General features: G+C 35.3%; 1 protein-coding gene across 1 annotated transcript in view; it reads left to right on the top strand.

Annotated features, from left to right (window-relative positions):
* The window catches only part of Mettl25 (methyltransferase like 25), a 185,852-nt gene extending 182,836 nt beyond the window's left edge, over positions 1–3,016 (top strand). Inside the window, exon 12 of the mRNA XM_048804537.1 lies at positions 2,827–3,016. Within this exon, the coding sequence (XP_048660494.1) occupies positions 2,827–2,898 (72 nt within the window). The 3' untranslated portion in view covers positions 2,899–3,016. The remainder of the gene's footprint in view (positions 1–2,826) is intronic.
* Positions 3,017–12,356: the final 9,340 nt, after the last annotated feature.

Genomic DNA, 12,356 nt, shown 5'->3' with positions numbered 1-12,356 from the left:
GGGAGGGGAGAGGTGGGGAGGGGGGATGGTGGAGGATGGGAAAGGCAGCGGAGCACAACAGACACTAGTATGGCAATATGTAAATCAATGGATGTGTAACTGATGTGATTCTGCAATCTGTGTATGGGGTGAAGGTGGGAGTTCATAACCCACTTGAATCAAAGTGTGGAATATGATATGTCAAGAAATTTGTAATGTTTTGAACAACCAACAATAAAAAATTAAAAAAAAAAATAAAAGTTGATTTTTCTTTTTTAAACATTTTTTAAACCTTTATTTTATTTATTTTTATGTGGTGCTGAGGATTGAACCCAGGGCTTCACATGTGCTAGGGGAGCGCTCTACCACTGAGCCACAATCCCAGCTCTCAAGGTTGATTTTTTTATATTTTGGCACCAATGCATATTTTCAAGCATCAAAGTATTTCATGCTCCCCTCTAAAAAGCACATAGTCCCTTTGTTCTGTTCCCAGAGTGCCTAGTCAGTAAAACAACACTGCCTCCCCTCTCATTTCATGCTATTATTACATACCTGTCTTCCTTTCTAGATTGTCGGCTCCATATTCCTGGAATTAATTAAATGCCATACATAGACACTTCACAAGTGTTTAGCAGAGTCAGTTTGAAGAATCTTTATGCAGAGAGAACTTCAACTGAGTTTGTTTGCTAAGACAATGATACAATTTTTCTGAGGATGACCATGTTAGGGCCTAGTATTTGAAGGAGAGAAGTACACTGGGAAAATCATGCAATGCTTGAGCAGGAGTGAAGTTATAGAGATGATGGCAGGAATATCATGTTTCAAAATCATACTTAAAAATCCAATGAAATTGATTCTGAAGATTCTGACATCTTTCAGAAGGTCATATATCTCTAATATTTTATGGTTACATGCCTTGAGATTTATATTTATTTTTATATTTATATTTTGCATAAAATTATATCCTATAATGTTATTATATCCATTATTGTTTCACTAAGCCCACAACATTTTATATTAATTATAGTACAACAGTGTTAAATAAATGATTCTGAAGCCAATCCTTTAACTTTTTGAATTCAAGATAACATTGGACACGCAGAACCACAAAAATGGAAAGTTATACTCACATATGTATGATATGTCAAAATATATTCTACTGTCTTATATAACTAAAAGAACAAATAAAAGATATTAAAAAGAATTGGCCACCAGGGGTGGTGGCACATGCCCCAGTACCAAAAAGTCATTTAGGACAGTTATTTATTTTCTCGTGTCTCACCTAGGAAACAGAAATAAGAGTTACTCACTGAATTGTGGTGAAGATTTCAATGAGACAATCATTGTAAAGTGCTCAATACAGGGTCAGGCACATCCTAACCCATCTCATTATTGAACAATGTGGAGGTAAGAGTAGAAGTTAGAGACATTGGAATGATCTTAATCTTAATAGTGGTGGCAATGGCACTTCTAACAGCAACTACCTGAGTTGAGGGATGTGTACCAGCAAGAGTAAAGAGAGTATTCCATTGGTGGCAACAGGGTCAACAGAGAAGGAAATGGTGATCAGTGTTTTATTTTTAAATCGATGACATTATCTCTTTAAAATGCTTAAAGGGAGAGTAATTGAAAATAAAACTGCATACATAAATTAAGGATGAATTACAAATTATCAAGGCCAGTAACTTTTTTTCTTTGTCAAAGATGAGAGTGGGTGAGACATCACCAAATAACCCCAACAATTTTTAGTTGTCACTGCGATGCATATACCTGAATAGGATGGAGAGTAAGCTGTTAAACGGAAGAAAAATAATATTTGGGTACATTTTTTGTTCTCTGTCGTTTAGCAGTCAAAGGAATAAGAAATAGCCTAAAGTAATTTAGGCTTAGGATGCAAGGACACTCTCAACTATTTGAAAAGGACAGTGGCAGGTATTCCTATTATTTGTGTGGCATCTGCCAATCCCTTTTTATTATAAAGGTTTCTGAGGGGGAAATAATCTATAAGAAAGCAAAGCTTCCAGGGAGCTAGAAGTTTCTAGCCCAGTTAACAAGTAATCATATGCAAAATAACTTTCATTACTAACAAGAAGCTCAAAAACAGCCAGCACTGGTTGCCATGATACCAAAAGTAAGCTCTATGCCTGTCTTCAGTTATTTCTGCATTAGGGGAATATTTTCTGCCATTTGTGCCCCAAGGAAGAACCAGGCAGTTAATCTGGGCTGGGATGTGTGGTCCTCTGGGAAAAGAAGAAAAGAAAAGATCATGGCTCAAAGGAATAAGGCCTGCTAGAGACAACACTGGTAGGTGTTTGCTCTCTGAAATGACTAGTAGCTGGAGAAAAACTTAGCTGTGGTGGATTTCCAATATATAAAAGCTGTTAGTGCAAGGAAAAGGGAAAATAGAAGGGATCCACTAATAGTGACCAGCCATCCTTATCGGTCTAGGACCAAAGGTTTTCTTTGAATGTAGGTTTTTCAGTTTTAAAACTGCAACAGTCCTAGGCAAATTGGGTTGATTGGTCACAACTTTATCTGTGCACACTATATACACTCCTGTACTGAACACAGAAGGACCAGCAGAACACAGATATAAAGCACCTTCCAGTGGTTAAACCATGAGCCTCCATTGTACAAAACCACAAATAGCCCATCCAAACTCCTCATTAGCAAATGAATAGGGATACATAGTATTTTAAAACCTCAAAATTGATCAGTAATAATGGATATGAGACAGTATTCAAAAACATTTTTAAAAATTATTTTTTCTTGGTCTCGACAAAATTGTCCTCAATCACCTCCTCCCAAATTACTGTGACTAAGTTTTCTCTTTTCATTTTTCATCAGGAAATCTGTCTTCACTTCAGCAGGACTATGAAGGCAGCATGTTATCTGCTAATTGAGGAACCTGATTATTGATGTTGGGCCCAGAACCAGCCACCTCTGCCTTGATTGATGCTTTCAAAATAGCTTCCTCACAACCTGCTTCTCTTCTCTCAGGATACAGTTTCCTTCAGAGCTTGCATGAGAGCATCCAGTTGGTAAGTATCAGGAACTCACACTATAATATAATCTGAGAAATATGTTGAGTTTTTGCCTGCTCTTTGGGGGTCAGAAGGAATTTCAATTTAGCCAATCCATAGGCCCCACCAGTGCTTCTATGTCAGTTTTCCAGTTTTATTTACATAAATAACAAAAATACCTATAATCATGCATTGGAATTTTAGCAGGCTCATATCTTGATAATGCAATTGTCTGGTCACTTGGTTTAAATAAGAGGTTCAAATACTCTAAGAGTATTTGAAAATTAATCTTTGGCACCATGATAGTGTATACTCATGATGTGTGAGAAAAACTCTCTGTGACATGGGCTAGGTGTTTTTAGGGATAGTCTAATTTCTCTGTATTTGGTTGATCTTTGGCTATGTTTAATTCAAATGTAGATAAAGGTCAGGGTCTTTTGTGACAATCACACATTCTCAGTAACCAAAAACATTTGCCAACGGTAAACAAAAACTCACGAGCATATAATTATCAGTGGTTAAGTAAAAAGCCTCCACATTGTCCAAAGAACTTTATAACTCTTTGACCAGATAGGTAACTGCCTTGTTAAAAGAGAGGATATGAAGAGAGAACAGAGGAATCTCCTTTTTTGAGAAAGCTATCATCATGGAGAAAAGTAAATATTGTTTGACTTTTCATTCTAAGCAGAAGCATACATTTGAGTGGCATCCTAAATCATGGTTTGATATGAAAATGATTAGGATTAATTAAGCATGGCCAAAGAACATAGAAACTAAAAAAGTGTTTTTAAATTATGCATATCTTTCAGTGAATATATTAAATGTAGTGGTTTATCTACTGATGTGCATTTCCCCTCTTTAGAATCAAAGGACTATAACATTTAGAAATGATGATTCTACAATGCAGTGGCTCTTGACAACTTGTAAATGATATGTGAATGCTTCATAAAACCCTCATACCAGGTGCAAATGACAGACATAACAGGCATGATGACAGAGAGTTCTTGTAAATAGCAAAAGGAGAGTTAATTTATTAAGAGTATCAGCATCCACAGCTGTTTCCCTTCAACTAATGTGACTGAGCTGCTTTGTTAATAGACCTTTTAATACACTCTCTGATTATGTTACTTTGTTTCTCTGCTGCATTTTTGAGTATCAGGTTGATGTGGCACTGAAAAGGGACTTAAAAAGATTCTGATGAAACCCAGAACGATGTCATATCCAATGGCATTTGTGAGGTGCTGTGCTTTTCACTTATGGTTGCTTTCATCCAAATGACTTTGCCCGGTGGACATAAAAGTCCCTCAAGTGTTATTTTTTACTGTGAAGTGAATTCATTTTTATTTAAGGCCTACAAAGTATATGCTTCAGTAGAATTTATCAGTGGTTCAGTCTTTGTTCAGGAATTTGAGTCAAATCATTTTCATCAGACTGATTGTAGTTCTGACTAAGATTATTTGAGTCTGTTCTCGTTTCATTATTTGGTACTATGCATGCTGTTGTGTTCTCTAGGAGAGTTATTCAATGGCCATAGAAACTGGGTCAACATTAACAATACAGACCCCCTCTGAGTACAAGGCTGATGGTCCTGACTCACTACTACCAGCTGGTGGAGGCTCTACACAAATCTAGGACAGTGCTCCTGTATTTGAATGACACAAAATAATCAACTTCAAACATTGAAAATAACATTTATTTTTGGTCTGTTAATAGTACAAAAGCCTAAATATGTAAAATTTTTAAAAATAGCTTCTGAAACATTGTGAGCATATGATATTATTCTTTCCTAATAAATGATAGGTTTCAGGTAATGAAATATCTAAAAAGTATTCTTTGGGGTATAGGATAGAATAGAATTTATTCTAGTTATCTAGCCGCCTATGAAAATCAAAATTTGAACTCAAGAATTCAGAAAGATTGAGGATATTTCTACATTGCTATCTGCTATTGTTAGAAATTTGACCTTGGTCTATTCTTATGTGCAGAGCCTGGGAAATAGCTGATGTATTGAAGACATGTGGGGATATCTGTTTTCAATTGTATAATCTTAGTGGCTGGAATCATGCCAATGGAAACTAAGTTTAAGTAGTTACTAAGTATTATATCAAAGTATGCATTTAATGTTTTAAGGGTTATAAGGAAATTTTGAACTTCTAGCTTATACTAAACTCAAAAAGAATTCTCTGTGATAATAATTTAAGTTTAAAAAACTTTTGGACTCATGGTAGACATACATTCCATATAGTTATTTTCTTTAAGGTTTCTGTAAATCTCGTAATGATCAACAGAGCTTAAATCTATTCTAAGATGTTCTACCTGCTTCGTGGACTCGGCCTGTCAAAAACAGAATTCATCATCTTTCTCTCTATAAAAGCATTTATGCTCTGAGTTATTTGGCTTGGTAGAAGATGTCCAAGTCAAACCTGGATATTATCTCCGATTCCTTCCTCAAATTTCTTCCCACCTACATTCTGCCAAAAATTCTCATCAATTCTCCCTCTGAAAAATATTTCTTCAGTTTATTCATTTCTCTTAATAGATGCCTCAAGCCTAGGTCAGCACCTTGAGTTGCTGGATTGGGTCCACGCCCACTTATTATATCTCCTTTTTTCTAGTACTTATTTTATCCATTTGATTTCTATACTGCAACTGTTAACTGCTTTGACACTGTGCCCCAAAAACCCAACAAGAACAGTTAGAAAGGGAAAAGTTTATTGGTGGGGAAATGGTTTCAGAGATTCAATTCATAGATGCCAGCTCCATTGCTTTTTACCTGAGACGTGGCAGAACATCGTGGTAGAAGGATATGGTGGAAGAAAGCAGCTCAGAACTTGTCAGGAAGCAGAGAGAGTCTAGCTCCACTCACCAGGGACAAAATATATACCACAACGACATGCCCCCCGACGACCCACCTCCTATAGGCACACCCTCCCTACCACCCAGTTAATTCATTTAACTGAATTAATACACTGATTAGGTTAAGGCTCTTCATAACCCAAACATTTCATCTCTAACCTTTTTTTGCATTGTCTCTCATGTGAATTTTTTGGAGGACACCTCATATTCAAACCATAACAGCAATCAAAAGAACTTTTGTAAAACTCAAATCTGCTGCTCTTCTGTTTAAATCTCTTCACCATTTTCCCACTTTTCTCAGGACAGGGTCTAAACTCATTATGAAACCAAAGACCTCCAGCACACCTTTCAACTGTGTCTTCTCCCATCACTATGGAAGTAATTTTTGGCCTCCAGATTTTTGTCCACTCAGTTCCACCTACAAAGAACAATATTCTCCTTGAGTAATACTTCCTCTGGGCCTTCAGCGGAAGCTCTAGTATTTTTCCAGGGATCCATTTATAACTCTCTAGCCCAAAGTCCAGGTCATATCCACAGCACTCTGTGCTTACTTTTGGCAAGACACCTGTTACTCAGTATAATAATGACCTGTTTATCTGTCTATATTTGTCTATTTGATGTAATCTCTCAAACAACCAAAAAAAGGCTTATTTCTTTCTCTGTATAATCCCAAAGCCTAGATGTATCTTGTACATAATAGATGCTTAATAAATATTTATGGAATGAATTAATGGTATGAAAATTTAATGAAGAACTTTATGATATACAACCATCTAAACCTTCTTTAAAATGTACTTTTTATGTATCAGAGAGCAGAACAATATAGATCCTTTGTATAAAGGACCTGGCAATGAGTAGTGTCTAGCTCCAAAAGTTTACCACCCAAAGTGAGGCTGATTGCTAGGTATCTCAAAATTTTGTACATAATGACAATGTTCCTATGAAAGACAGATATATAAATGGGGTTTAGACATCTAACCAACAACATGAAACTCAAAAGGGATCTAATAAGAGCAGCTAACAATTATAAGAGAATAACATTATCATAGAAACCTTAGTTCATGACTGAGGCTCTGTAATTTACTAGGCATGTGACCTCAAGCAAATTACTTAATATTTCTGTACATAAGTATATAGAGGCTCCTGCCGATAGATTATAGTTAGGATTAACCTCAATATGTGTATACTATTCTTAATACCTACTACATAAATTCCCAATAAATGGTGTTTACATTATAACTTAGCATCTACCATATAAAAGGTGTCCATTAAATCTTTAAATAACTATTAAGTAATGACAATGAAGATAAAATGTTGACGTGTACAGAACCTGAAGTTGGTATAACATGACAATATGGGGAGTCACTTGACAGTGTCCTTTACAAACAGGAACAAGCCACTAATCTAAACAATGTCTTCTGACCACTGAGAGTGAAGCATTTTATCAGTTTCCCACAGAAAATTTCCCAGCCAAAGTTATTTATAAATATTTTGCCATTAAAACCATACAAATATTTGCTATTGTTTTTTTTTAGCTGTTTTTTTTTAATTTTTTATTGTTGGCTGTTCAAAACATTACATAATTCTTGATATATCATATTTCACACTTTGATTCAAGTGGGTTATGAGCTCCCATTTTTACCCCATATACAGATTGCAGAATCACATCAGTTACACATCCATTGATTTACATATTGCCATACTAGTGTCTGTTGTGTTCTGCTGCCTTTCCTATCCTCTACTATCCCCCCTCCCCTCCCCTCCCCTTTTGCTATTGTTTTTGTTAAATGGTTTTCTGTAATTTTCTATCATTTTGTGAATCAAAATTTGAAAAGCAGAGGAACTTTCAAATATAGTGGGACTATCCTGATATTTCTGAAGTTGAAGGAAAAGGATTCACCTAAGATATTATACATATAATAAAAAAATTTATTTTAAAAGAAATATATTCCTTTTAAAAAAAGGTATTCATTAAATATTCTTTGTACTTCCATTTATTTCCAGACACTGGTTGGATATTATACACATAAAAATGAATATTAAACATTCTTGCTTGTGATAAGTAAGAGTTATGTGGCACTGCTAGACAGATAAACTAAAATTATGGGATGTGATATATTCAGTGATACAGTTAGACATAGCTGGAGCTGTGATGTAGTCTGAATGCTGATGTCCCTGAAAAATTCCTGTGTTGAAGCCTAATCCCCTTTGTGGCAGTAGTAAGGAGTGCAGCCCTTGGGAGGTGATTAAGTTATGAGAACAGAGTCCTTGAGGGAGTTTATTTTCCCTTTCCACCATGTGAGGACACAGATGATACCATCTTCATTAGACAGAATCCACTGGTGCCTTGATTTTGAACTTCCCAACCTGTAGAACTATAAAAACAAACTCCTGTTGTTTGTTTGCCATCAGGCTTACGCTACTATATTTTTTTGCTGTTGCAGCCTGAGCAGACTAAGATAGGCTGAGGTGGTCATAGGTAAGAGTTAGGAAAGATTTTCCTGAAAGTACTCCTTGATAGAATCATCATTTTATCCAGCATTTAAACAGATGTGAGGTAAAGATATTCTAAGCAGAGGAAAGGTGAAAATAGTGGTAGTGTGTTTGAGTGCTATAAACTGCAATGTTTATGGAAAGGGGTAAGAGATGGAGTTGGAGAGCAGGCACAGGTCAAAACCTGGAACCCCTCAAATGGTAGAAGGATATGGTGGAAGAAAGCAGCTCAGAACTTGACAGTCAGGAAGCAGAGAGAAGTCTTGGAAGTTATCCTGAAGGCAATGGAGAGCAATGCAATGTCTTATGCAAGGGAAGGATGCGAGGATACATGAACATTTAAATAAAACATGTATTTCCTAGGCTAAATGTAGAAGAGAATAGAAGCTTCCCCCATTCTGTTCTAATAGGAATTTATTTTTAAAAAATCTATTCACCTTATAAAAATGCTTTGGCACTGCAGTATTTGTCTGCTTTTCCTCCTTAGACCAGTTGTTTTCAAACCTGAGTAGAGATCAGAATCATCTGGAAGAGCTGTCAAAATGCAAATGTTGGATGAAGTTGGAAGTCTGAGATTTTACATTTCTAACAAATTCTAGGCTAACAATGCTTGTCTTTGACCATCCTATGAGAACCATGGCTTTTCTCCATGATTTTGTCCTACACATTATTTATCTTTTTCCCCAAAACATCTAATGCAACATCTGGTATTTAATGGGTATTCATTCACTATTTTCAAATTAAGGAATGAAGGGAGGGGGAAATTCCAAGTACAGGAGAAATAAATATATGAATTATTTCCGTTTCTTCATCAGAAATTAGACAAAATGATAAAATTATATGTGTCGATATAAATTATGCCAGGAAAAATAGAGGGACAATAATAGTGGTAGAGATGAGAGCTTCAGTAGGAATCTAAAGACTTCTGTTTGATTTCCAGTGTCTACATGAGTGGAGTAGCCTTGACAAGCTATTTTACTTTCCACAGTGCCCTATCTGTGCCTCAGCTGGATAATAAAGTGGCCATTAGAAATGCTTCATTGAATAGGTCCTTTTGAAAAATGTCTCAGAAAGAATTTATTCATGGAAAGCAATTGAATTTAACTTTAATACAATGAATGCTGTGCATAGAATAAAGAACTCAAATGCACTACAGGAAAAATTCTCTTGCATTATGTCTTAAATTCTTTTCTACTTGATAAATTATTTTACAAAGAAACTACATTCATTGTGGATTGATTCTTCTCCAATTCATATATGAATACTTCAGTTATAGAATACATGTCATGTGGGTGAATTCTCTTGATTCAGAGGTTAAAGGACTCATGCTTGAGTCTTTCTCCAGAATGGGTCACACTTAAATCAAGGGATCTTTGTTCATTTGTACACAGTGACTAAATTTTCAAGAAGGTGGACTGCTTATTTGCTGCTCTATGTGGCTTGAAATTGTGGCTTAGTTAAGGATAAAAATTTTCTACCTTCTAGTATATTCCAACTATTTAGAATCAAGACAAGAGATGCAGTGAAATCTCTAAAATTTATTTTTAGAAAAATGCAAATATTGATGAAAATTTTCCCACAACACTATAATTCAGGGGAAAAATTCTGAAATTTTATCTGGCTCAAGGTCTACCTAAACAGGAAGTAGAAAGTCCAACTTAGTCTTTTTCCAAAAGGTGCTTCCTGTTATCTCAAGATTATGAAAGAAACACAGGGATTTATTAAACCTAGGAGAAGAGGAAAGACTTGAGTATTAATTCATGCTATGGCTTGAATGTGTATTTCTCCAAAATTCATGTAGCAACCTAATCTCTAATGTAATAGGATTAAGGAAGGAATGATGAGATCATGAGAGCTTTTTTTCATGGAGAATGAAATTAAGACCTTAATTTTTTTAAAAAAAGACTTCATGTAGCATTTTGCATTTTGCCCTTCCTCCTTCTACCATGTGAGAACACAGTGGTCAGGGCACTATCTTAGAAACAGAGACCCTACCTTCATCAGTCACTGTGCCTGCTGGTAGATTTCCCAGCCTCCAGAACTCTGAGAAATAAATTTATATTACTAACAAGTTATCCAATCTCAGGTTTGTTTTAACCCCTGAGATGCTGCTTCCCCAAACTCTTAAAGGATACTTGAAAACCATCTTCCCTAAGGTTGGATGCCAAGCTCAACCACTGACCCAAAGCACTGTAGAATTGTTCTCTACCCACCTCCCCCACTTCACCCTGATGTTCTAGTACCGTTTTTTATTTCCAGCAGAGAAACGATCCATGACCCTCAACTATATTCCTAAGTCCCCAGGACATTCCACTTTCTAAGGTTGTCTCTTCTTCCCCTGCTTGAGTCACCACCCTTGATCCAGCCCTTTGTCTAATCACTATAGGCTAAGTCTTTGATGCAGTTCAGTTTTTCTTTCTCAATTAAGATTTTCATCTGCACTAAACATAATTCCACCTGGATTGATCCTATGGTCTCTTAGTGGTTCTCCTTTCCTCCTCTCTTTTCATTCAAATGATTCTTTTGTATTTCTGTCACAGTCTGGAAGCATAGAACTGATTATTTTAGGACAGGAGTTGGCAAACTATGATAAGTACAAAGGGCAAATGTGACTCTTTTCTTTTTTCTTTTCTTTTAATTACCCTCAAGCTAAAAAATGGCTTTTACATTTTTCAATGATTAAAAAATTTAAAAAAATATTTCATGAGAAAAATATATGAAATTCAGTTTTTAGCGTCTGTGAATACAGTTTTATTGAGATGCATTCCTGGTCATTCATGTATGTACTGTGGTCTTTGGTTACTTTGACACTAAAATGGCAGGGTTGAGTAGTAAAGATCTTACATAGCACCTACTGTATTTACTACCTGGCCTCTTAAAGCACTATTGGAAAAACTTTGGTAAATTACAGTAGACAAGATCTATCTCAGAAGATAATGTATCTATCTCAGAATGTAACAGTGAAGCAAATACTGGTACAGGCATTAGCATAATCACCAGTATATCCTATTATTATTTTAGTAGGAAGAGAAAGTTTTGCTTTTGCATTTTGGGAATGCAAAAAGATAATACATTGCATTTCAAATTTTGTAAAGAATTGAATTGTGTTTTTTTTTTCTTAGAGAAGTGGGTGTTTTAAATTAAGAATGATTTTGAAAATCTGAACAATTTGGGTTTCATTGTATCCACTCATTCTGGGTCATTTTGACATTGAGGCTGATTAAGGTACTTATGCATGTAAATTAATATTTCAGGCTCTTGTGTAAAATTGTAGGGTATCAGGCTAAAAATAATTTTCTAAAAACAAATAATATCATAAATTGAACCTTAAATTATATAGATCTACATATATATAATTGATGTATTATGAAAATGCCTAGAAAAGTTCATTGAATTGGATACATTTAATGACATTCATTCCTTTTTGCTCACCTCTCATTCCATGCTTTCTTCTTACTTCCATTTAATAAAGGATCTGAGAAGTCAGGCCTGGCACATAAGAGATGATGTTAATATTGGTTAAATTGCTTATAAATATAAAAATGTGAAGTTTTGCTACAGAAACTTAAGAAACATTCTGTAGGTCAGATTTTAGCAAAAGTGACTCTCCAAAATAATTACCTAATAGCAAATTTACCACCACTTCTAATCTAAAGTACCTATTCCACTGTTATGTGTTGGAAGAGCAAAGCAACCTTTCTACTCTGCTTTTCCTGCCTGAAAATAAACATGGTTTTCTTCTTAAACCCATACCCAGCTAGGTATAAAGAATTAATATGTAAATATTTCCAAAGCAGCTCAAAGATTTCCATAGACACCACTCTATTTTAAATAACTCTTATTAAACATTTGCTTTTGAGGGCAATTAAACTTACCAAATCTTTTAGGCAGCATGCACTAAAGGTATGTCTGTTTCGTTTTCATATATAGTCTTATTCTTGAAATGAAAACTAGATTCCCACTAAGGATTGTAAGAAAGGATTTTATGGGCACGTGCTGGTAAGG

Source organism: Marmota marmota, unplaced genomic scaffold (genome assembly GCF_001458135.2).
Source record: "Marmota marmota marmota unplaced genomic scaffold, marMar, whole genome shotgun sequence".
Lineage (NCBI taxonomy): Eukaryota > Metazoa > Chordata > Mammalia > Rodentia > Sciuridae > Marmota > Marmota marmota.
Note: the sequence above shows the minus strand (reverse complement) of the source record. Positions and strands in the feature narration are given on the sequence as shown.